This window comes from Filobasidium floriforme (genome assembly GCF_021052385.1).
Source record: "Filobasidium floriforme strain CBS 6241 chromosome Unknown HD553scaffold_5, whole genome shotgun sequence".
Taxonomy (NCBI): Eukaryota; Fungi; Basidiomycota; class Tremellomycetes; order Filobasidiales; family Filobasidiaceae; genus Filobasidium; species Filobasidium floriforme.
This window is the reverse complement of record NW_025763626.1, coordinates 620682-645274: the sequence shown is the minus strand read 5'-3', so window position 1 is coordinate 645274 and position 24593 is coordinate 620682. Positions and strand designations below refer to the sequence as shown.

Here is a 24593-nt window from a genome sequence, read left to right as displayed (position 1 = left end):
TCTTTCGTCCATAAATCGTGGCCATTGGTCATTCCACTCGATGTGTCGCACGAACTCTCACGTACGCACCGCCTCCTTCCGAGATGACAAGTACCGCTGCGTTGAAGATGAGCTTAGCCGAATGGGAGCAACACTCTCAGTGGACGGTAAGTCGCAGCCCACAAATATGTATGGCGCTGCTCAGCCCGCTGCCTAATCTAAGAAGTTGGATGGACATCTAGAACATGCCGGTCGTATGGGATCAAAGCAGTATGGGATTCAACCCCATCTGAAGCTTTCGTACCAACTTTTGTCGCCCTACAATCCTCAGGTAACATCACAGGTTTGATAGAACGCGCGCTAGCAAATATAAATCGCTAACAAACCGTTCCATACAGATTTGCGCTGATGTCAACAGCAAACGACTTGAAAAGGCTGGGATTAGATGTTTTGAGATCAGCATGCGAGGGCCCATACGAAGGATACACGCTGAGATCATTGAGCCTTGGTTTTCCAGTGACCAGTCAATAAAAGGGGATGCAGTGTTTACCTAGCTGATCGATCGAAATTCTTTTCCGTCATTGATTCCGTTGTATGTGCGCAAGTATAAACTTACAGCCGATCGTGCTTTTCTTCATCCTCATTCCTGATCGCTGCTGCGCACCATTATCCTCCTCGCCACTGATCAACTGATAAGTGGTGGTGTGACCATACATTCGCTGCACCGCCTGCTTCAGAAAGGCACATCATGATTCCGGGACCATGCCCCTTGCTCTTCCAACCCGGTCCCCGACGTCTTGCAGACGCGAATCAGTACCCATCATACAGGCGATCGTGTTCAGATAATAGGATGTACCTGGACGTCTGGCTGCGGGATCGCATCGCCCCTCTCGCGTTCAAGCTCCTCGACTGTTGGGAAGACATACTAGCATGAGTTTAGCCCGCCGCACCCACAGCAACGTGTAAGGACGAAGCGCAGGCTCGCTCTGCTGTCCTCGGAACCGACCATCGACCTACAACAGTTGGAAAGCCTGGGCGCAGACAGCTTTCCCCTCGCAAGCTACTCGCCGATATATCTCATGGCTTGTGGCAGTGGCTTTATGGGTGTGGAATCTCCACGAACCGCAGCCTTGTCGCCGTCGACGATCCTCGTTGGTGGGGATTCGAGGTACCCGACCCGCATCGTCTGGTTCCGCGAGGACGGGGCCGCTGCTCGCTGCTCGTCGCTGCAGGGTCGTCGCGCGTGTTTCCCATGGTTCCCCCTTCCCCCTTCTGCCTTCCTCGCCCTCCGCGGGTTGGCTGCCCCAAACGACCAGGAATCCTCACATTTCACCCGAGGACCAGCAGCTTGCAGCTTGCAACACACTTCTGGGCGCTGAAGGGCAGTCTTCGTCAACAATCGTCAGCAATTCAGCAAACGATTTCACCATAGGATAGTCCTCTCCTCCAGGCGATACCTCTTTCACGCCCTCTACTGCTCTCTCGTACCCTCACTCTATCCTTTCTTGAGATCTCGGTGGAAAAAGGCACCAGCTCGTGGGACGGTCGAATTGGGAACTTTCCGGACCATCCTTTATCTCGCAATCTGGACTGACAGACCCCGCCAATAGTGATAGTTCAGTGGAACGAGGCCCTCGAACAAGACATCCTCAATCTTCTCTCAGATCAACGGTGCATTATTACCAAGAGATATAAAGGGATCAAAGGACAAGGCAAAATCCATAAAGCTTGACGACCAACCAGACGACCTCGACCATGTCGTTTCCCCAGCCGGAATTCGCATTCGTAACCCTCCTCAACTCTTCCTCCTACCTCCCCGGAGCCCTCGTCCTCGCCCACTCGCTGAGGGACCTGCATCCTCAACCTCGTACGGTAGACTTTCATACCGTATGCCTTGTCACCCCGGAGACTGTCGATGTTGAGAGTATCAAGCAGTTGCGATCGGCGTTTGACGTTGTCATCGGGGTAGAGGTCATTACTAGCGGGGCGGAGGGTCAAGCAGGCTTGCAACTGATGGGTGAGTTGTTTGTCCTCGGGGACGACGTCTAAAACTTTGTTAGACTGACCAGAATATTATTGTGGATCTTTCGCTGTCTTTGCCGTTCACTCCGATTCGTTGCCTCGTCATCTTCCACAGGCCGACCGGACCTACATTCCGCCCTCACAAAACTACACATCTTCCGATTAGAAGGCAAATACAGCAAGATCGTCTACCTCGATGCCGACGTCCTGCCCCTCCGCCCTCTCACCCAGCTCTTCTCCCTCCCGAATCGCTTCTCCGCCTGTCCGGATAGCGGCTGGCCAGACTGTTTCAACTCGGGTGTCATGGTCTTTGAACCCAAAGAGTCTGATTTCAGGGGAATGATCAAGTTGATGGAGGATGCTAGGAAGGGGGATGTAGAGTTGGAAGGAATGGGGATCGGGAGTGGGAATGGGAGTTTCGATGGGGCTGATCAGGGGTTGCTGAACGAGTGGTTTTCTGAGGAAGGACAGGGCGGAGATTGGAATAGGTTGTCGTTTACGTGAGTCGCTTCGTGGTCAGTGAGGAGATGCGAATTACAGGGCAAGAGTTGATTCGGGTCGAGTGAATATCTACAGGTACAACGTCACGCCGTCAGCAGCATACCAGTGAGTGTGATGGGCGCAGAGCCGGTACAACAGCTCGCATACTAAAACGGTATGTTTTCGCAGATACGCCCCAGCCTATCGACGGTATGGTAGCAAGATCCACTGTGTGCATTTTATTGGGAACAACAAGCCTTGGAGGAGCATCGTCACAAGACCTGCTCGAGCGCCTACACCTAACATCAGGGATATGCCATTTGACTGTGAGCGTCGCGAGAAGAAAAGCTCAAACACACGAGACAGTAATTCTCATATCGCTTGCTACTGTTGTTGCAGACCCATCTCTCGTCGACCGGTGGTTTGCCGTATACGACAGGTACATGCGACCTCTCGGTCAGCCCATCGCCAATCCTATTTTCAGCGTACCTCAGAACGTCGCCGTGTGGAACATGCCGGCCTTGTCCACGGAAGAGGGCCGAGAGCAGATTGACAAGATGCACGCTTCACCGCGAGTCGATTCTTCTGCGGTCAGTATGGCTCTTGGCGGAGCGAATGTACACGCTGCTGGTATCGAAGGGACATACTACAGCTTGCCTCTGGACGGGAGGGTGGATTTGATGCGACCTCTACCGGCGAAACCTTCCGTCCCAACCCCGGAGAGGAAGCCGAGTCTGGCAGGGTCGCCTCCGATCTATGCTCAGGCTTTGCCTCATACCGCACCCGTCCATCCTCCTGCTCGACAGGGATCGCCTCCCATCCCTGAGACCTGGAACGCTCAATTCGACTCGCCACCTCGTCGTTCAGGTCCGCAATACGGTGAGATGAGGCAGGGAATGCCGGAAAACTATGTCAACGTCTGGGACAAGCCGCTCGGACACCAAAAGCAGCGTACAGAGGATTGGAACGTCGCCGGTAGTTATCCTACCATTCCAGACGTCGTCAAGGAGGACAAGTGGTATGCGGGCGCTGCAGACGGGAAACCAGACTACTCCAAGGTCGAGACTGTCTTCCCTTGGGAAAAGGAGGAGAGACAACCTCCTTCTCGTCATTTCCCTGCTAGCGATCCTCCTCCCCCTCGTGCCAATCCACTCCCCGAGCTCCGATTGCATCTGCCGAGTCCTCCAGCTCCGCAGGATATCCGATTACCGCTGTCGACGGCTGCCAGCCCGACGGGTCCTCAACAGCACAGAAAACAGATGAGCTTCCACCAGGCCATGGCGCAGTATACAAACGCGTGGGACATCCCTTCGATACAAAACTATGCGTCCCGTTTGGGGGGACCGAAAGAGAGGAAGGCTCTGGCCAAGGGGATGCAGACTCCGGCCCTTGAACGAGAGAATATGCAAGGAATCCTGTTGGCTGAGCCCGAGTCCAAGCAGAGGAATAACAAGCACTTGGTACCCGCTCGACCGCATTCTCATGCGAAGCGAGGTAAAAGATCAGCAGATTCGACGCCGCCCGAGACCAGGAGCGAAGGGAGTCGGGATGGGGATGACGAGGAGACGACTTCGGGCAGCGACAAGGATGAAGAAGAACGATATCCGATTGTCCGTCGTGGTGCAGGTGGTTCCAGCACGAGGCCAGGCCATTCGAGAACGGCAAGCAAGATGTCTTCGACAGGGGGGTCACCTATCACTACGCCGGGTCAGGAAACGGGACCTCGTTCAGCAGGCAACGGAGGAGGAAAGCATTACACCGTGCGGAGCGTCCAGACGGATCCCGTTCCAATGCAGGACCGAGTAGTGCAGACTTCACCTGAACAGAGGATGGCGGATCTGGCAACCGCGAAGCGGACGGCGGGGCCTTCCAGCTACAAGTTTGGCGCGATCGGAGCCGATCACGTCAGCCAGGGAACTGCATCCCAGACGGACACCGGTGTAGGCGGTCTTCGACGAAAGCCTGTCCGACAATCTTCTGAAGAAACAATCACTTCGGCGACATACAACTCGCCGAAGAACAATGCCCAGACTCGTGTTCCTAACGGGTCCGCATCTTCGTCATCGAACGAGGCGAGACCCAAGCCTACCTCGAGGATCTTTGATCCATCGACATCCATAGATGTGAGTCACCTCGCGCCGAAATCATTTGCTTTACACATGTAACTGAAACGCTGTTGACTGCCGCTACCCAGGCGCGAAGGCGAGACACCGTCGAGGTCTTGTCCCGATTCATGAGACAGGCTGGGGGTCCCGCGAGCGGTGGACAGCCTTCTCGACCCGCTTGAAGATAGATGCTTATATTCACATATGATCAGTCCTGCCTAGAATAGACTAGACCCTTCCTTGGTCCTACTATATATACCACCTAATGACATTTCTATGAAAGCTGATCTTGTTCACAGCGCCATAGCGGTGATCGAGTACGTCCTCGTTACCATCCGAATTTGCTTCCGTACGTCAACCGGGCACGTTCCGACCGATCACTCAATCGTCATAGCGATAGATGTGAGCAAGTTGTAGGCATATCCACAATCAGCAATCATGCTTGGTATAGCTTCCCTTCTGGTAGCTGGTAGAAATATAGCACACAAGCCAGAGGAATCTTCTAAGAGACCGACTGCTTATCGGGAATTTACAGAAATCTAGAAAGATCTGCGCTGGCCGCCCGCTCATCGATACCGGCACGGTTCGTCCTTACCTGACCGCCGTCATTACCCTCGGACCTGGAAGCGGCAGTGGACGAGGTGCATTTCTCCCAGGATGTCTAGTGTCACGCAGATACCCGAACTGGCTCCCTTGTCAGATCCGCTATCACTAGCCAGGATCTCGGTCCTCCTTGTCCCCGTCGGAGACATTTCAAGGGCTACCTGGGACAAGTGGACTTTTCAGATTCGTCGCTTTACCGAGCTCAGGTTGAACGATGTACCAGGCACAAGCGGAGGTCCAGCATCGAAGGGAGACAAGGGTATGCAGTACGAATTCAGTTCGGCACCCGAACTGCACTGACAGCGGTGTCTGACCCTATTGTAGCTCGCTTTCTGCCACCCTCTTCCCCGCCGCCCAGCACTCATGTACACCTATCGTTCACAACGGTTCCCCCGACAAACGATCTATCGCCCTTATCACTGCTTCAGATATCAGCCTTCCCTCTAGCTGTAATTGGCGTGTCAGATCTGTCAGATACCAGGACGAATCACAATCAAAAGATCGGCCAGTTTCAGAGGGTCTTGAACGATTTGCACGTCAATCATGCCAATGGCATGATATATCCACTGGCCAGACGTTGCTTTGGAGTGGAAGAAGACGTTTCTGCCTTTCCTCTTGGATCGACACCTAAAGCTGGCAATTTTCCAAAGCAAAACAAGTCGACGCCGAACCTGCCTGATTCGTCTTCTAGCACACCCAGGCGGGTCGAACAGTCTGCTACTTTCGAGGGGATGGTCGAGATCGACGCATCAGACGGCTCGAACGTTCAACGCCCAAAGTCCCAGATGGCAGACCATGATGCCAAAATGTACGACAGGAAGGGCCACGAGGAGAAAATGGTGGTCATTCCAAAGGACGGCAATGTCGAGATCGTGTTGGGGATGTTGATGGCGGACTTGATCGCCAGCGTCTTGACAGAGTTTGGAGATATGGTGCGTGACGATGTGGCATGGCAGCCTTTCACCCTCCTGATATGGGCTGTACGAACCTAGATCTCGACACTAGAGAAGCCTACCGGAACTCAGACCCTGCAGGCTTCGATGCTGCCTATCTTGACCGTCAAAGGTATCTCACGGCCGACATTCACGACCCCCTCCAACGCCTCGGCGGGTGAATCGATACCTCGGCCAAGATCATCCAACTACTCCCTGATCTCGGTGTCCAACACTGCCAATCCAACGACCCCTACATCCTCCTTCCCTTCACGGCCTTCTTCAGCTACAGGATACACCATCCCAGGGATAAGTGGCTCGAACAGCATGCCCACCTTGCCAGAGCACTCGGACCGCTTGTCGGCGCGCCCGCAGTCTGTAATCGGGACAACAACTTTTGGAGGCGATGCTGCTCTGCGGGGGTTTGGTAACGTGCCTGGTCCAACTCCAGCTAGACCCGACTCCAAGAACAGCGGCAACGCTACCAAAAGAGCCAGTACAGGCTTTAGCTTAAGTACGAGTATGGGACGGGTCATGAGTGGATCTAAGCATAGCAGTAGCCCAACAGAAGTGAGCTCCAGCACAAGCCCTATTGCAGGTGCCAGCTCAAACACCTCTGCAAGCTCTGGTGTCGGCCGATTGAGAAAGGTTACTGCCGATTTATGGCTGCTGAGCGGAAGGCTGCAAGAGGCCATCACAAGCTATCACGAATGCATCTCCACCTTCAAAAGCCACAACGACAGCATCTGGCACGCATCCGCCTGTGAAGGATTAGCCACCGCAACCTTGTTAGAGGCCTGGGAAACACGCGACCCGGAGCACGGGAACGTACCGTTACTTACATCGCCAGTCTTGTCCGGGGCCCATGATTACATGACTCAGGCATTGGGTCTTTACGGTAGATCATCTTGCCCCCCCGAATCCTTGTTTCCCCACGGTGCGGAATCTGGTGAAGGCGTGATGGCCAGACTCTATACGCTTTGTGCACTGCGAACAGCGCGTTTGCTCCTTCACGCCTGGGCAGCTGGCGGATTTGGCGCGGCTTCACTCCAATCGCTCGTGTCGGGACGACTGCCAAGAAGCTATCCTCCGATGGATTACGCTCATCGCCGAAGGGTCTTCCTGAAGTTGACGACAATGTCCAAAATCAGTCGATCGCTTGTCACTCGGACGGCCATAGCGGCTCATGGGCCTTGGATCCGATGTTTACCAGAAGATGTCCAGTTGGACATACTTGTAGAGCTGGCGAATTTTCAGCGTATTCTGGGTCTGGATCGAAGAGAGATGATCTTCGACCGAGAGCTGTCGGGATCAGGCGTCACGGCCATCATGAAGGCTCGAACCGGTCAGGCTCAGACGGAGGCAGTAACCAAAAGGCGCAGGAACAGCGATGCCTCTATACTAAGCCAAGAATCAACAGCGTCTACTGAACTCGACGATCGAAGCATGCTTTCCGCCCGAAATACTGGCGTTCCACCTCATACCTCATCCAGTAGCGGCGGATTCATTGCGTCGAAGCGCCCAGATTCGGAGGAAGGCACCGATGCGATCATATATCTGCTTCATCGTACGCTTGACATTCTTGGTCTGGACCTAGACTTGCTCTATGACACTCCTGGAACTATTACTCCATCAAACTCGTCCTATGGCTGGCCAGAGCTTCAAGTCGAGGTCGTTCGTGATGCAGTGACTGCAGTCGAAGCGCTACCTGGTGAGCGTTGCGAGCTGCGGTTTATGACTTACCTCTGATATTGATAAACATCGACCTTTGACCTACAGATCACCTTAGCATCATGCGTTTTGCTGCCGTTGCTCTGAGAACAATGTCGATGCATCTGGCACCTCACTCTCAGCTATACTTGTATCAGGCTTATGCCAGGGCTTGGAGTACAGCACAGCGGCGGGCGATCACGCTTCCATCCAGGCAATGGTGGATTCCGGACGGTCTGGTTGTGAGCTTGGACATGACACCGTGCGTGTCTCGGTAACGTCTTAGTACTGTAGACTTGAGACGCTCACAAGTTCTTTCCGATCAGGATCCCCCTTAACAAGATCCCTTATGAACAAACTCTGGCTACCGCGACAGCCAAAGATCAACGTCTTGATCCGTTCTTGTACAACCCTCGGGCCAAGACATCTGCCGGCGGAAAAGTAAGCTTACATTGATCGTCTAAATGGCTATATTGTGTCCCGCCGATCTTACGTGCACTGCTAATGTGCTGCCTTATTTTTGGTCAGCTAATATTCGTTCAGAACGAGGCGATAGAGTGCATCGTTACCTTGGCGAATCCCTTCAGCTTTGACATCGAACTTCAGGACGTTGCGCTCGCGTGAGTTGGGACCTTGTTCTATCGATACAGGTTCAAGGGCTGAGAAAAATGATGTTGTTACAGAACTACGGGAGTCCCAACGAACTGTCCTGCTCTGCCATTGGTCTTGATGGCAGATAATGTTGTGCGCGTCCCATTGCTGGCGGTGGCCACCGAAGCAGGAGAACTCGCACTGCAGGGAATACGGATTAGACTACCCGACGGGCAAGAGGAAATCCTGACACTGCCCCATGCGTCAATACCGGGGCTCGCGCCGGCTCCGGCGAAACCGCGATTGGCGTACAAATCGATAGCGGCAGCGAATTTACGTCCTAGCTTGCAGCGCATGGATAATGCGGGACATTCGCAGGCTAATCGCACTAGCGGTCCTATCCTCTGCCAGATCATCCCTGCTCAGCCTCTCATGTGGATCCGAGGCACCAATCTGAATCATGGCTCACTGATTACATTAGATGGCGAAATGTGAGTGGAACCTGAAGCTCGGCTCTATGATAATACCCCTACTTGACTGACGAAGGTAAGCGATAATAGGTTCACAATACGTCTCGTCATTGAGAACGCCTCATCGCAAACGATCGATTTCCTCAAGCTCACATTTACTGATACGCTGGCGGAAGAAAGCGAACGTCTGCTCAACGAGGCTGGCCTTGACCTTGTTCAAACCCATGCGATCGAGACCGAGCTGCAGCAACGACCTGTCTTGCTCTGGGAACAAGCCGATCAGCCTGTTCATATCCCGCCAGGTGCGCAACAAACCGTCGCAATCCGGTACTTGGGCAAATTCGGATGGTAAGCCTTGCGGAACAGCCTATGTAGAGCTGTCCGAGTTTTGACTTGTGAACTACATCGCAGCGAACATGCCATTATCCGTATGGACTATGGTAATATCGCCATAGCACAAAGGAATGAGAATGCTAGTTTCTATTCGCGACGCATTACGTTACCGATCATCACTACTGTTCAGCAAACACTTCGCTGCCGTTCTCTGGATATTCAACACGTCGATCAATTCGACGTTTCCCTGTCGGCGACACCTTCACTCACTCCGGGGCAGTCACAACGCTCGCGGATCGCATCGGCCCGAATGACACCCAGGCATCAAAGCTCGTTCCGAAACGACCGGGCGTCCCAAGATCATTTGCAAAACGCCTTGTCAAGTGCCTGCAATCAACCGGATTTCTGCATTGCGTCCGCCTTGTTCACGAATCCTTCGGATCAAGCGCTCGAAGTCTGTCTGGAACGAAGACGAGAAGGAGACGGTGGGTCTTGCTTCGAGATCTTCGCAAACGCAAGGCCTAATCTCTCGGATGACATCTTGCAGAAACCTTGAATATCGAGCCTTTACTGGTAAGAAGGCTTCTTGCCGCTGGAGCGAGTGCAAGGTGGGCGACTTTTATGTTGAACATCAGTGCAGCGCTGACCAGGATACCGCTATATTGGTACAGAGTGTTCTTCCCTGTGCGACGCTGCGCGATGTCTCGAGAAGAGGCCAGTAGGCCAATCCCTCAATCCAACGCTAGGCAGTTCGTTGTCAACAAAAAGGTCGTCACGGAAACGGAGAACATGCGCTTCTGGCTGAAGGAAGATCTACTCAAATCATTCCGTGCATGGTGGACTCTTGTAGGTCACGTTTCGTCTCAAGTGCGGCATTCCACTGATCGAATAACGTCGTATGCCTCCTTATTCCGAATGATTCAGCCTGGGTCGAATCGATCAGGGGAACTTGGCTTCCGCCACCTTGAGATAGACTCAAGAGCTACCGAAGCATACAGGCAAGAGTCGCTGTCAATTGAGATCGACGTGGATAGCAATGATGATGTCCGGAAGGGCGTATCAGCTAATGAACCGACCAAGCTACGCTTGAGCGTCAAGATGCATTCACCAGAAGGTCAGTAGTATAGGTCATCTACCATTCGTTTCGCTAGCTTAACCGATACGTTGCACGAAGGCGTCGCAGACGAATACAAAGCAACGTACACTATCAGTGTACAGCCATACACGTTAGACAGGACCGCTAATCAGCAGTCAGCCTACATGGAGGTTGACGCCCTTTCACGAAACTTCATCCACGAAGGAAAATTGAGAGGGTTCCTTGCTTTGCACAAGGGCTTCGGCAGCGTCGATGTACGATCGACTTTCTTGTCTAGAGGCCTTTACGAGCTTGATGCAACAGTGGTCTTGGACGACGAGCACGACCTGGCTGGCACACCGGCCTTACGAAAACAGACCACACGAATCGTACGAATTATATAACGAATCATGTATCCATGTCCATAGCAGATCTGTTAGTCTAGTCTAATTCCATGAACGCTCTCAGGCCTGTCGGACTGTTTGGAGCGGTAGCCGCATGCCCCATGAAGGGCACCATGGGGGTCTGTATGGGAGTGTACTGTTGCGCGAAGCGAGGTGAGGCCGGACACGAGACGAGTCCCGCTTGTTCCAGGGACTGCCTGAGTTGATCCGCGTGAATAGCGAAATCGTTCGGTGATTGTGTCGTTGGACTGAAGTCGTACGATTGAAGCTCGTTCGAGGACGGCAGGTTTCCGAGGTCGAAGTGTTGAGGTACCGGAGTCGTAGCGCGGAGAGGGGTCAAGGCCGGCAGGGCATCCAGGGTCAAGTCGAAGGCTTGACTTCGATGACCCAGGGTCACCTGCTGAAGCAGGCGGGATTTGGGTTCGTTCGGGCGCACGGGAACAGGCGAGGGGATCACTGAAAGAAATGCATTAGGCCGACATGTCGAATTGGTTCGAATCGAACCGATCACTCACCCGGAACAGGAGGCGGTCGGGGGTCGAGGTATGAGGGATTTTGGGTTTGCACTAGCGGAGCCATTCGCCTTTTGTATGGTCCACGTTTGATACCACGAGCGCGCGGCTGAAAGAATCGAAGTGTCAGCTGATCGGTTCAGGGAATCAGCGAGGGACAGGGACAATCTCGCCTTTCTGGTGGAGTTGACGCAATCTGGAAGGCCATACTATCGTCGTCCAAGGCTTGGTCAGGCCTAGGAAGTGAGATTCCGCTTGCACACCAGCCACTCACCCTTCGACATCTTTCGCATGGCCTGACAACGTCAAAGCAATGAATTTAGTAAGATTCGAGGGACAAGTTATCTACAGCAACGAACCGAGCGTCGGAGCATTTTTTGCATGCTTTGTCAAGCAGAAAATAAAGAAGCGTCAGCGTCGTCAAAGCTGAGATAATTCCTGCCAAATGGCTGTCACATACCTTGTTGGCAGTTGGTACACGCGTTTTTCACTTGAGCCCGTTTGGTACGGGGAGGAGGAATGCCTCTTTGATGTTGTTCCGAACTCGGAGGACTGTTTGTTGAGACAGTGCGCGGCGAGACCGGATTTTGAGCCCACATTTCATTTCGTGTCGAAGGAGTGTCCCCTGTGAGCGGTTGCAAGTAGGGAACTGAGCGCCATGCCTCTGGGTTCTGCGATCGGACTGCAGTATACGCAAATGGAGGCTGAATTCTTGCGTTTTCTGGGTACGGATTCCAATTGCGATCGTAGTACTGAGGCGCTGCCTGTGCGTACACATTTTGAGTTTCCATCTGCTACGAGCCGTTTCGGTTGTTTCGGTACCGAAATTTGAGGGCCAGACAGGACGTCAGTTGTGTCGGCGATTGCGGATGGAAGCGAGTTCCTTATATGCTGCTACGGCCATATTAGTTCGAGCGGAAACATGAAGCTTCCTTGAGGTAGCCTCCTTTGTGATGCAAGGATAGCGCGATTTCTGTTTCACGGCGGTGAGCCCGCGGCGGATCGCGAAATTATCGCGGCAGTTTCCCCACAAGTCACGATCAAGCACATTTGAGGTATTGTGTGATGCTACTGATGTACACATGTACAGGTGATCAACGTTATGATCTTACAACTTCATGTCAGGCGCGATCTGAGGGGATTTGATCAGAAATTCCAGGCGACATGGCGTTCAGGTAGAAGTGGTGGTCAACCTGGTTTGGCCTCGCTCGGGATCCGGCATACGCAAAACTTTGACTGTAGGCGGCAGTTTAGCCCCAGACATTTCCTAGTGTCATCAATACGAATTAGTGTCTGGACATTTGAACAGCAGATCCGACGCATTTACCTGCGGGGAGATCAGGATGTATTGACGCTCATCACCATGCTTGCCTACTACGTCGCCGCCATTCGACAGCTGTTTTCCGGCAGAGACATCGACGCCCGTCGCGACTCGCACCTGTCCAACCAAAGAATCAGCAGTAGCTCGATCGTGGCTGAGAGAATTGGATACTGACCAACAGCGACATGGCCAATTTCCTATTCTCCGCATCCATGTAAACATCAAACTCGTCAAGGCATCGAAGCGGACTCTTGACGTTGTACCAGATAGCCAGGATCAGACATAGTGTGGTGAAAGATGTCTCGCCACCCGATAAAGAGCGAGTATCCTTCTCCTTGCTATGCTTCGATTGAGTAGAGAGATCCGTGTCGACCTAACGAATTTGAAAGCGGATCAGACGATTGTAAGAATGCTAAATTCAGCACCACTACTCACCTTCATGTCTAGAGTCGAATGGGTATGATCGATGATCAAGTTGCCAGAGAAGCCGCGGACTTGGAGGTAATCCGAAAAGCCATCTCTTGTCCGCATGGTGACGTCGGCTCGTAGGGCGGTCCAGTCTCTCTTACGGTCATTCACGGTCGAGTTCAGGCGCTGAAGCAAAAAGGGGACGATTCAGATCACGTCGCAGGCAGGAGCACAATTGACACCACCAACCTGTACTGCAGCTGTCGCTTCTCGGACAATACTCTTAGCTTGCGCGTATTTCCCAGCAGCTTCGTTGAAGTTTACGGTGACGACTTCCAAGGGATACTTGAAGCTGCGTAATCAAAGAGTATTAGTGATCGACACAGCCGAATACGCGCAAGGCTAAACCGACTTTGCATTCCCCTTGTCCCTAGTTTTCTCGGCAGCAGCTATCCTCATCTTGAGCCTCTCGATACTTTCGGTCGGGTTCCGTTCTTGTGGACAATATAGCCTGGCTTTCCTCGTCCATTCCTGTGCGGTTTCGAAATATCAGCGCAGTCCCAGGTCACGATTGTATAGTATCTGGGCGAACCTCCAGGGCAACCTCGACAGCTTGTAGCTCTTGTGCTTTAGCTGCTGCGACTTCAGCCTTCTTAGTGCGGACCGATGCAAGGTTCTTTTGCCCTTTGAGAAGATCGTCCTTCTGGGTTCTGGCCACACCGACCGCTTTCTGATCAAGCACAGCGTGAACAGGGGCGTTATACGTTTGCCGACTTGTTAAACTCACTGCAAGCTCGTTCAACTGCTGCGCGAAGTTGTCGCGTCGAGTCTTCAGTTGGTCTCTTTGAATCTTGAGTTCCTCGGCGTGTGCTAGGGTCAGCTGCAACTGCTCATTGAGTGAGAGGTACTGTTCGTCCTCCAGCGCTCGGGCTTGACGGATACGCTGAACAAGACAAGAGCGAGAAGTTCAGACAGACTCGCCGCAACGGCGCGCAAGCCCGAAACTTGCCTCGATCTCATCCGTAAACGTCGACACGCTCACGGGTTCTTCGGCTGAGAGCTGCTGGTCTATCTGCTGGATCTTGGCGCGGTATTCCCTCTGCCAATTTCTTAGTTGCTGCATCTCTCTCTGAAATGATGCACAGTGAGATGCGGTTCACGTGATAGCTTTGATTTTCCTCGTACCTCTACCTTGGCCACTGCCTCGGCCCTGCCATGACGATCCGCTTCCAATTTTTGAAGCTCTACGTTGACTTCCTGGACCTGGCTGAGTGCGTCTTGAACGGCAGCAGCCCGAGCTCTGATGAGAGCGGCAGATTAAAAATACGCAGCGATATCAGCCCTCTCCGAGACAGATTCTTGAAGAATGATAGTACTAACTCTATTTCAGCTTTAAGGTCGGTGGAAAGCATGGATGAACCTGCCCAATTGTTCAAGGGAGCGCTCGATTGCCCACCTCCCCTGTGATGCCGGACGACGATCCCAGCACGTTCCGATCGTGAGAACCTGCACTTCTACGATTTTCAAGCAGCTTACCCTGTGCTGTTCACCCTGAACATGTCTCCGGTCAGGAAGGTTGTCTGCATAGTACCCATTTGTCGAGCGGCTTCATCGGCCTGTTTTCGAGTTGGAGATACGAAAAGTTTCTCGATGGTAGCGGCGTTGACCAGTAATCGTACGACGTGCTCGTCCTCGATCTGCGACGTGTACAGTCAGAACATATCAAGCAAGACAAGAACCTGACAGAGCGTCCCGCCTGACATACCTCGAGCACAGACAAGAGCGTCTTGTGGAGGTGTCTCTGATCGCCATGAGAAAAGTCGAAAAGCTCACCGACATGTGTCAGGATCGGCGGAAACGCTCTGCGATCGTTCTTTCCTGTCTCGAACACACTGTTCGTGGTCAAGGACCTTATCAGTCCATACTGCTGTGCCCAATAGTTCCAGAACACTCACGTTTGCTGATGATCGATGCAGTTTTTGAAGATGTTCATAAGCTGGGTACGGTCGGATGCGGTCCGAACAGCCCACGCGACGAGATTGTTCCCCAGAGCAGACTCGATGACCTTGATGTACTGCTCTTCACCCGCCTTGACCTTGACGTACAACCCTAGGGGGCCGATCGGTTTCCCACCCTCCCATCTCGCCCTGTCGATCTCGGCGTAGACGGCCTGGAGTCTCTGGCCGTAACGATTGATTCGAGCCTGACCCGCCCCAGACTGCTCTCTTTGGGCCGCCGCGAGCTGAGCTTGAGCGCGGGAAGCGAATTCTTCCAGCTGTGACTTGTCTCCCTTACACTTTCTCAGGGCAGATTGAGCTGTATCGTAGGCAGCCTTGGCGTCCAGGATCTTTTGATCATGGGAGGGTAATTGCTTCTGTACCGTTGTCAACTTCGTTTCAAAATCCGTCTTGCTATTGCGTAGCTCCTGCTGCTTCTCCGCAAAGCCGGCGTGTCCAGTCCTCTGGATTTCCGCATCTCTCGATTGCTCGAGCTCGGTTATAGAGCGTTCCTTGGCCACCAGAGAAGTTGATAGGTCTGCGATGGCCCTCTGCGGATCACAACAGATCGATTAAGTCCTGTTTCGATTCCGATCTGCCTTGAACCGGACGCACCCTCTGTGTCCCTTCCGTCGTTTTGGCCTGCTTGTAATTCTCGATGACCTTGCGCAAGTCCTCCGCTACCGATCCGTTGGATTCCTGGAATTCCCTGTGCGCCTTGGTGGTCTCCTCAATCAGTGCATCCGCATCGGCAGTACTGCCCTGTGGTGCAGATAGACAAGTCAATGTGTTAACTGCTCATGCACGTCGGGCGCTTTCGCATCCTCGCTTACTGCAAAGTCATCGAAGCGCTTTTGAGCGAGTTCGAACTCGGCGCGAGCCTTTTCTGAAGCCTCGCTCTTCTCCGCATGTTCCTATTTGAACGCCTCGTCAACTCGATGTCCTCTAGCACGACCCCGCTGACATGATGCTCACCTTGGCCTTGTCCCTAACATGAGCCCACGCCCGATCTCTGTGCAACTCTTCGATCAACTCCTCTTGTGCTTGTACGCTCTGCATCTGCTCGAGCAGCTTCTTCCACTTTTCTGAAGCTTGAAGTAGATCCTTCAGCCCGTCTTTTTGCCGTCCGAGGTTGGCATCGATCTGACGGGTCTTCTGATCCAGCGCGTTGTAATCGTTTATCAACTTTTGTAAAGAGGTCCCCTTGAGGAATAGCTACAAGTAAGGCGAGATTCGAATCAGTTGGGGTGGGGATGTCCTCGCTTGGGATCGCGGTGAACAGATGTCGCTGACCTCGTATTTCTTGTGCGCATCACTGGAGCCCAAGAACGCCCTGCTCATATCTTGCGTGAGAATTGTCATGGGATTATCCACCTGAATATCGAAATGATCCGTCATGGCCGTCACCGTCTCCTTTTTGGTCGAGAGAGGTTTGCTCCTCTCGCCGCTCAAGGCTGAGCGGATTCGCCACGAACTCGCGCCTTCCCTGGCGAGAACACGTTCGATGGTGATCTCGTCCCCCCACACGTCAGCTCGATAAGGGTTCCGACCAGTGTTCTTGAGCACGATTCGTATTACCGCTTTGCTGCATGCCGGAGGCAATATGAAGCATAAGCAGAGTTCAGAGCGGCTCAGGGCGGAGTAACGATGCTTACTGAGCCCCACTTCGAATCAGATCGTTCATGCCAGAACCACGGCCTGTGCTGCTCGTCCTTCCTCCCAGGACTATCGTGACGGCTGTCAAAACCGCCGACTTGCCGCCTGGAGGACAGACCAACGTCAGAACATTGGTCCTGATTGAGCGAGTTACTCCACACATTGCTAGCCGGTCGCTCACTTCCGTTGTTTCCTATCACAAAGTTCATGTTCTCCCCAAAATCGAACGAAAGCCTCTCATGGCACATGAAGTTTTCCAGGTAAATCCGTCTATACACAGATCAGGATCTCCATGAGAACATGACGTATGATCGTCAATACTAAAGTTGATGCATACTTGATAATTCCGCTGGCTCCCTGCATCATTTGTGCGTCACCCGTCTTTAGCATGAACTCCGAACAATACAGAAGCGCGGGACATTCCACTACTCACCGATCCGACGTTTTGACCCGCACCCCGTCTGGTTCTATTCGTCTCTCTAACCTGTCTACGATCCTCCTCCACGGCTGCACTGATTTCGGACTGCAAAGCACTCAATTCCCTCGTTGGGGCGTGTACGTATTCGCCATCAGCATCTTCATCTTCGTCAGAACTGTCGTCGACCTGATCGAGATCTTGCTGCCGATGTCCGTTCAGAGGGCCGTCGATCCTAGCCTTTTTCTGCAACAGAGAACCTCGTACTGAGCTATGTTACGGAACCCAAGCCGTCAGATGGTGCGTCCAAGCTCACCAAAGGTCCAGGACCACTGGGGGTAGCCTCGAGATCGTCGTCGCTGCCCGAGTCGCTCGCTTCCGAATCGCTGGTTGGCGACTTTCGCTTGTCCACCATATTAGTACGGTCCGCCGTTCCGACGAAGCCGGTAGATCAAACTATCTCGATTGCCACTGTGTCTTGGCCCGTGCTTGTATATTGAGCTGTGTGATATGGGAGAGAGATCGAGAAGACGAAAAAAACGATCAAAGCTGATTCAAAGATCGTTCAAAGACGGTAGGGGGACCCTCTTGATCTTCGGGGTGGAGGCCGACGCGAAGGAATCGAGTGAACGCGTTCCAAATGATAGCAAGAAGGGGATCATCACGGCGGAGATCATAAATTGATACTGCATGTCCGTTCTTCCCCCTCATCCACCCCCACCGTGCTTGGACCCTGACTTCGAACATGTGTCGTTTCGAATGATATCGTAGCTACCTCGATGGAAAGGTGCATCCCGGATAACTCGCCGTAGTATCGTCAGAGATAGATAGGGAGATCAAACACTCGGCCTCGAAACTCGCTGACACGGACCTAACAGCTCGTTCAACGACGTCCCTGGACTATCGGACTCTCGCCTCGACATCTCGGTCGCCTCACCAACACCTCTCGCCCTGTCTTCGAATCGCTAAGCCGGACAACGACGAAGGTCAGGTCTGTTGAGTAGCCACATCTTTGAACAGGCTACTCTGGAGAGCAACAAGACCTAGTGAAACGTAGCGGGACGAAGCATAGTCATGTCCGGTACATATCCTCTCTTCTCGAGCTTTAACCCGCTCTTGAACGCAGGCTAGACTAAGGGTCTCGACCCTTTTTGCTTTCCCCCCAATCCGTTGCCTTTCTTCTCCCCTCGATATCATCCATGTCGTCAATCCGATGTGCGATGTCTTTACAGGTGATTACGGTTACGAATATGCTACGGCTCCTGGCAGCCAGATGGACGGCCCGGAAAGCTACCTTGATGTCGTGGCCAAGCAGGAAGAGTTCGACTATGACATGGACGACTCTTCGATCCCGCTCGCCGAGGACGATCTGTGGATTGTCATCAATAGCTTCTTCCACGAAAAGGGACTCGTCAACCAGCAGCTTTCCAGTTTCAACGAATTTATGGAGACGACCATCGTCGATGTCATGGAAGAGCACGGGACTTTCACCCTCGATCAGACATCTCAGGGTGGGACTCGAGCCATGGATGCGACGGTGAGCGACAAAATCTCCTTCTCAACCGTCAAATGAGCCATTGGAACTCAAGCTCGTCATCTTGCTCTCCTCAGAGACGGTTCAACATCAAATTCAGTCATGTCTTCCTCGGCCCTCCCAACATGAACGAAAACGATGGTCGAGCCGAAGAGGCGTACCCTCAACACGCCCGTCTGAGAAACGGAACGTTAGTACCGCACGACATTTCTCGAATGTCGACTCGTTGTGCATAGCTGACTGAAAAACGGCTTCATCACCTGCAGTTACGATTGTCCTCTGTACATGTCGGTCGCTCAACAGGTCGAAAAGTATATTCCAGCCAGTGACGACGATGAAGCGAGGTGGGAACCGGATGGCGATTACAATGACCTCGAATTTCGTCAAGCATACATCGGACGGGTCAGTTTGCAGTGGCGGAGCACACATCGTAGTCTAAACTCGCTGACATGCATCCTGTTGTTTCACTTTCGTAGATACCTATCATGGTCAGGAGTAACTTCTGTTTGACGACGAGAATGAGTCCTGAGCAGCAACAGAGGATCGGCGAATGTCCCATGGACATGGGCGGTTATTTCGTCATCAACGGATCCGAAAAGGTCTTGATCGCTCAGGAACGTATGGCCGGAAACTACGTCTACGTCTTCGAAAAGGCTCAACCAAGTAATGTCTCGCACGTCGCCGAACTGACGAGTGTGTTGAGCACATCGGGTATGAGCAAGATGAGCAAAATGGTCGTCAAGTTGTTCACGGCAAAGGGAGATAAGCAGGTGAGTCCTGAAAAGTTCGTCTGGGGTTACAAGCGAATATTGATACGATGCGGAAACCCAGACCGGAAACAATGCCATTCGAGCGACACTGCCCTACGTCAGGCAAGACATCCCCATCTTCATCATATTCCGAGCGATGGGTATCATTCCAGATGAAGACATCCTGGCGCTGGTCTGTTACGACCTGGACGATGATGCTTTCACAGACATGATGAAGCCCTCCGTAGAGGAAGGCCGCGATTACCAAAGTCAGGACGTGAGTCGACGTTCACTTATCAAGCGATATTGAAAGAAGCAGCGCTTAATTTGCGGATTGCGATATAGAAATCGCTCGATCACATTGGTCGTCGAGGAAACGTCGGTGGAAGTGTCAAGTCTGAGCGTATTAGCCACGCCATGGATATCCTCGCCAAGGAGACTCTTCCTCATATCTCGATCGAACGATCTGGCTTCAAACAGAAGGCATACTTTTTCGGTTACATGGTGCATCGATTGGTGTTGGCGAAGCTGAACAGGCGAGAGTTGGACGACCGTGATCATTTCGGAAAAAAGAGGCTGGATTTGGCGGGACCGTTGTTGGCCAATTTGTTCAGGCAGCTTTACAGAAAGTTTACCAAAGATATTTACCGAAACTTGCAAAAGGTGAGTCTGTTATCGCTGGAGAACAGCTTTGATGGGTTTTGCCTGACTTAGGTACCTCTACGCAACGCAGTGCTCCGATCAGGGCCGCATGTTCAACATCGTAGCTGCCATCAACAAGAGCATCATCACGCAGGGGCTCAAGTATTCCTTGGCGACCGGAAACTGGGGAGAGCAATCCAAGGCAATGGAGGGCAAGGTCGGTGTATCGCAGGTACTCAACAGGTATACATATGCGTCGACACTTTCGCATTTGCGAAGGACCAATACCCCAATCGGACGAGATGGAAAGATCGCGAAGCCCCGTCAGCTGCACAACACGCATTGGGGAATGGTCTGTCCCGCCGAAACGCCAGAAGGTCAGGCGTGTGGTCTGGTCAAGAACCTTTCCCTCATGTCGGTCATCTCGGTCGGTTCGCCGGACGGTCCTATCCTGGAATACATGAAGACGATGGGTCTCAGCGGACTGGACGGCTATGCAGGGGACCCAGAGGCGACGCGAGTGTTTGTCAACGGTGTCTGGGTCGGTATCAGTACCAACCCGGCGGCTTTATTGAACACCATGGTTCAGCAGCGACGAGAAGGTGCGCTCAAGGACGAAGTCAGTATCGTGCGAGAGATCAGGGAGAGGGAAATCCGCGTCTACACGGACGCCGGTCGAGTCATGCGACCGCTCTTTGTGGTGGACAAGGAGACACAAAAGGTCCAAATCGAACAGAACGACATTGCGAAGCTGTCCGAATGGGCAGACTACCGAGAAGCAGGGCTCGATGCCAATGTCGACGAGCCGCCAGAAGACTACACCTGGTCAGATTTGCTCAAAGAAGGCAAGGTAGAGTACCTTGATGCCGAAGAGGAAGAGTTCTCCATGATCGCCATGACGATCGATGACCTCTTGGATGCGCCTCGACGGGCTTATGCTGCAGAGAACCCCGGAGCAGCGAAAATTCCCACCGAGTTGACCGAGAGCTTTGACCCAACGAAACGAATCGAGAGTACGAGCTTCTCGCATACCTACACACATTGCGAGATTCATCCCAGTATGATCCTGGGAGTTTGTGCTACCATCGTCCCGTTCCCCGATCACAATCAGGTAGGTACCCATGCTTAGGTTTGAAACGAGGGGCCATCTCGTCTAATGAGTCTATTACCTTGTAGTCACCTCGAAACACCTACCAGTCCGCCATGGGTAAACAGGCCATGGGTATCTTTGCGACCAATTTCCAGATGCGAATGGACACGATGGCGAACATCTTGTTCTACCCTCAGAAACCGCTCGCAGGAAGTTTGGCGATGCAGTACCTCAAGTTCGATGATTTGCCGGCCGGACAGAACGCCATCGTCGCGATCATGACCTATTCCGGGTACAACCAGGAAGATTCCGTCATCATGAATCAGACCTCGATTGATCGAGGCTTGTTCCGATCGCTGTACTACCGTACATACATTGACAAGGAGAAGCGGATTGGAGGAAAAGTGCTCGAGTCGATCGAGCGACCGTCAGCAGACTCGACGCTGAGGCTGAAGAAGGGCCCAAGTGATCGGTATGCCAAGCTGGATGATGACGGTTTAATTACACCGGCGACCAACGTCAACGGAGATGACATTCTGATCGGGAAGACGGCTCCCATTGAAGAAGACAGCGCCGAGTTGGGTCAGCGAACAGAAACGCATACGAAGCGAGATATTTCGACGCCGCTGAAGAGCACCGAATCGGGTGTCGTCGACAAGGTCATCGTCACACAAGACGACGAGGGGCAAAAGTTCGTCAAGGTACGAACGAGGAAGACCCGTATTCCTCAGATCGGCGACAAGTTCGCCTCTCGGCACGGTCAGAAGGGGACGATTGGTATCACGTATCGTCAAGAAGATATGCCTTTTACGGCTGAGGGTATTGTGCCGGACATCATCATCAATCCTCACGCCATTCCGTCGCGAATGACGATCGGGCATCTGGTCGAGGCCCTGCTGTCAAAGGTTGGCGCCTTGATGGGAGTCTTTGGTGATGCGACTCCGTTTGGAGATTTGACGGTCGAAAAGGTATCGAAGCGACTCAAGCAGGCCGGTTATCACTCGCGTGGACTCGAGGTGCTGTATCACGGCCATACGGGCAGGAAGCTGCAGGCTCAGGTCTACTTTGCGCCTACCTACTACCAACGTCTGAAGCACATGGTCGACGACAAGATCCACTCGCGGGCCCGAGGACCTGTGCAAATCTTGACGAGGCAGCCTGTCGAGGGTCGAAGTCGAGACGGTGGTCTGCGTTTCGGAGAGATGGAGGTGAGTCCAGAAGTGGACATCTATTTGACTAGCGGCACGAGCTGACTTGATCATTGCTCTCAGCGTGATTGTATGATTTCGCACGGAATGGCTGGTTTCCTGAAGGAGCGAATGTTCGACGCCAGTGACGCTTACCGATTGCATGTCTGTGACATGTACGTACGCGTTGGACTATAGAGGACTGTGCTCAGATACTGATGAGCTTCGCTGTCCATTCCCATAGCTGCGGTATGACAGCAGGTGAGCCTAGCCAACTGGACAGACATTTCGCTATTGCGATTTGCATGTGACTAATCCGACGAAAACATCTTTCCTTTAGTCGCCAACTTGAAGAAGCAGTCATTCGAATGCCGTCTTTGCAACAACCGAACCAAGATCAGCGCCATCTACATCCGTAAGTCAATGCATCAAACCAGTTCTGACGTACTCCTGTCTGATTTGACTATTCCAACAACAGCCTATGCGGCCAAGCTGCTGTTCCAAGAGCTGGCATCGATGAACATTGCGTGAGTTCGACGTCGGAGTTGGACTCTCGCTTCGTGGCTATCATCTGACCATCTGCCTTTACATAGCGCTCGTCTGTATTCGAACCGAACGCCAGCGTGGCGGGCGAACAAGAACCGCAGTCTTGCGAACGGGATCACCGCCTAGACCCGCATGTCCAGCTCACTATCATATTACGACTGTGTTGTATCCAAAAGTCGCCTCGTCATTATGTCATCGCAGGGGGCATAGCTATAAAAACAAAACGGAATACAAAGAATCCCCGATTATCGATGATATACCATACAAAAGAGGCTGGATTGATGATTCCTCGTTCTTTTCGCGGGATGTTCTCAGTTTTTGCCCTTGCCGTACACCTGTACGCAACGCTTCTCGAACGCTTCGACCATCAGATCGGAAACTTTGGGCAGGAAAGCCTGCGAAGCGATCCTATGTAGCGGGTTGGCGAACGAGAACGACAGGTCGATGGTGAGCAAGGTCGGCGAGTTGTTGTGGTCTGCGGGCTTGGTCGGATGAGGTACAGAAGGGCTAGAGGTCGATGTTGACGGCGACATAGTCCCCTCAGGGGTGTTGGATGGCGAGGTCAAATCCGTTGTTGTTGGGTGAGGAGATGAAGGAGAAGCGGGCTGGAATGACCCTACAAAAAGCGTGCCATAGTCGACGCGGTGAACATCCGACCTCTACGAGCCGACAGGGACCACTTACATGTCGTCTGGAGATTGTGAAACAGAGGCGAATCATCGACCGTTGCCTGTCGATCTTGTCGATCTTAGCTCCAACGCAAACAGACAAGCAGACCTCCGGTCGCGGTATCAAACTCACCTTGACCATCTCGCCAGGTCGCCCTTCCACCCGACTGACAAACTTCTCCACGAACGCCCCGAACCCGACCTCCAACTCCGCCTTGACATCAAATTCCAAACCGGCCTGAACCATCGCCTTGAGATCTTGTTGCTGCGACTCTTCTGACGGCTGGAAGGACGCATTCGAGGATTGGTAAGAGGGATCCGAGGGGGACGAGTTGGAAGACAGGATCTGGGAGGTCGTACAGAAGGGAATAAAGGTCGAGTACGAGGGAATATCCGAGACCAGCGAGTACAGCTGGTTCTGCGTATATCTGTATCGTTTGGACGGGAGGGCAGAGTCATATCGGTTAGCCGAAAGAGCCAACCCAGGTAGACGCACTGACGACTGCTTACGGCAAGATCTTCCTCGCATGGAATACCTGCTTCTCCTCCTCCTGAGCCGGAGACGATCCAGGTATGAGCTTCGCCACGTCCGTCAACGAGAAGAAACTTCGTCTGCCGTATAGCGAAGATGAACGTGAAGATGGTGAAGCGATTCGCTCCGATCGGTTTGGGGTTTGTCGGGAAGATAGCAGGGTCGGTCGGACGAGCGCGATCGAAGGGATCGATCTAGTTGTCCGTCGAAGGACGGTCCGAGTAGTGTTCTGTAACGACATGGTTGGAACTAATCCTCGGTAGATGTGCTTTTATATCCCAGCTGCTTTGATGGGTCTGCGAGAGGAGAAGGAGATGCCTAGCTACTTGCTACTTGTACTTTGTTTCGTAACACTACTCTGGTCGCTCTCGGTCGTGCGATGGGATCTGATCTGACGACATCGCGCTAGACGCAAGCCAGAGGTCGCGCTTCTACCGCAAGACTGCTGCCTACTTCGAAACTTTCTCCCTTTTGTATACATTCATTGGTTCACTCTGCAATATCCTATCGTTTTACAGAGATGATAGTCTGACGAAGACTCGAGATCTAGCTCAGAGCCGATAAGGCAAGCTACGCTGAGGCGCGATATCTCTCACCTCTCGCCTCGACGAGTGGACCTGCGCTCGGTCGCA

At 52.9% G+C, this 24593-nt stretch overlaps 6 protein-coding genes across 6 annotated transcripts; 3 read left to right on the top strand and 3 right to left on the bottom strand.

Annotated features, from left to right (window-relative positions):
* Positions 1-1366: 1366 nt before the first annotated feature.
* On the top strand, positions 1367-4892 carry HD553DRAFT_188229 (glycogenin glucosyltransferase). The gene is made up of 5 exons (XM_046176999.1): positions 1367-1996; positions 2117-2501; positions 2578-2607; positions 2671-2807; positions 2881-4892. The coding sequence occupies exons 1-5, from the start codon at positions 1735-1737 to the stop codon at positions 4644-4646; spliced, it is 2580 nt and encodes an 859-aa protein (XP_046038494.1). The 5' UTR covers positions 1367-1734; the 3' UTR covers positions 4647-4892.
* A 144-nt stretch (positions 4893-5036) lies between these two features.
* On the top strand, positions 5037-10771 carry HD553DRAFT_307337 (transport protein Trs120 or TRAPPC9 TRAPP II complex subunit-domain-containing protein). The gene is made up of 12 exons (XM_046179406.1): positions 5037-5448; positions 5514-6121; positions 6182-7832; positions 7901-8093; positions 8158-8272; positions 8360-8451; positions 8515-8913; positions 8983-9240; positions 9304-9710; positions 9773-9833; positions 9897-10071; positions 10150-10771. The coding sequence occupies exons 1-12, from the start codon at positions 5244-5246 to the stop codon at positions 10345-10347; spliced, it is 4362 nt and encodes a 1453-aa protein (XP_046038493.1). The 5' UTR covers positions 5037-5243; the 3' UTR covers positions 10348-10771.
* HD553DRAFT_367431 (uncharacterized protein) lies at positions 10742-12085 on the bottom strand (the record flags this gene model as incomplete). The annotated part of the gene is made up of 6 exons (XM_046184125.1): positions 11677-12085; positions 11576-11600; positions 11491-11512; positions 11390-11425; positions 11220-11325; positions 10742-11160 (listed from the first exon to the last, which is right to left on the bottom strand). The coding sequence occupies exons 1-6, from the start codon at positions 12005-12007 to the stop codon at positions 10742-10744; spliced, it is 939 nt and encodes a 312-aa protein (XP_046038492.1). The 5' UTR covers positions 12008-12085.
* A 165-nt stretch (positions 12086-12250) lies between these two features.
* HD553DRAFT_307333 (P-loop containing nucleoside triphosphate hydrolase protein) lies at positions 12251-17592 on the bottom strand. The gene is made up of 23 exons (XM_046179405.1): positions 17330-17592; positions 17032-17259; positions 16936-16955; positions 16780-16868; positions 16598-16703; positions 16236-16527; positions 15918-16157; positions 15776-15856; positions 15558-15704; positions 14901-15493; positions 14711-14837; positions 14482-14642; positions 14326-14406; positions 14131-14245; positions 13955-14074; positions 13733-13888; positions 13538-13675; positions 13358-13476; positions 13195-13297; positions 12973-13131; positions 12713-12910; positions 12544-12654; positions 12251-12483 (listed from the first exon to the last, which is right to left on the bottom strand). Exons 1-23 carry the CDS (start codon positions 17426-17428, stop codon positions 12388-12390), a joined length of 3579 nt encoding a protein of 1192 aa, XP_046038491.1. The 5' UTR covers positions 17429-17592; the 3' UTR covers positions 12251-12387.
* A 222-nt stretch (positions 17593-17814) lies between these two features.
* HD553DRAFT_281881 (DNA-dependent RNA polymerase II second largest subunit) lies at positions 17815-23031 on the top strand. Its single transcript, XM_046178143.1, has 13 exons — positions 17815-18094; positions 18246-18550; positions 18625-18737; positions 18814-18949; positions 19024-19317; positions 19379-19573; positions 19642-19959; positions 20030-21049; positions 21115-22236; positions 22300-22391; positions 22460-22476; positions 22556-22742; positions 22809-23031. Exons 1-13 carry the CDS (start codon positions 18088-18090, stop codon positions 22885-22887), a joined length of 3885 nt encoding a protein of 1294 aa, XP_046038490.1. The 5' UTR covers positions 17815-18087; the 3' UTR covers positions 22888-23031.
* Positions 23032-24312, bottom strand: HD553DRAFT_307317 (dehydrase and lipid transport-domain-containing protein). The gene is made up of 4 exons (XM_046179404.1): positions 23940-24312; positions 23563-23857; positions 23446-23491; positions 23032-23377 (listed from the first exon to the last, which is right to left on the bottom strand). The coding sequence occupies exons 1-4, from the start codon at positions 24200-24202 to the stop codon at positions 23073-23075; spliced, it is 909 nt and encodes a 302-aa protein (XP_046038489.1). The 5' UTR covers positions 24203-24312; the 3' UTR covers positions 23032-23072.
* Between the last annotated feature and the right edge of the window lie 281 nt (positions 24313-24593).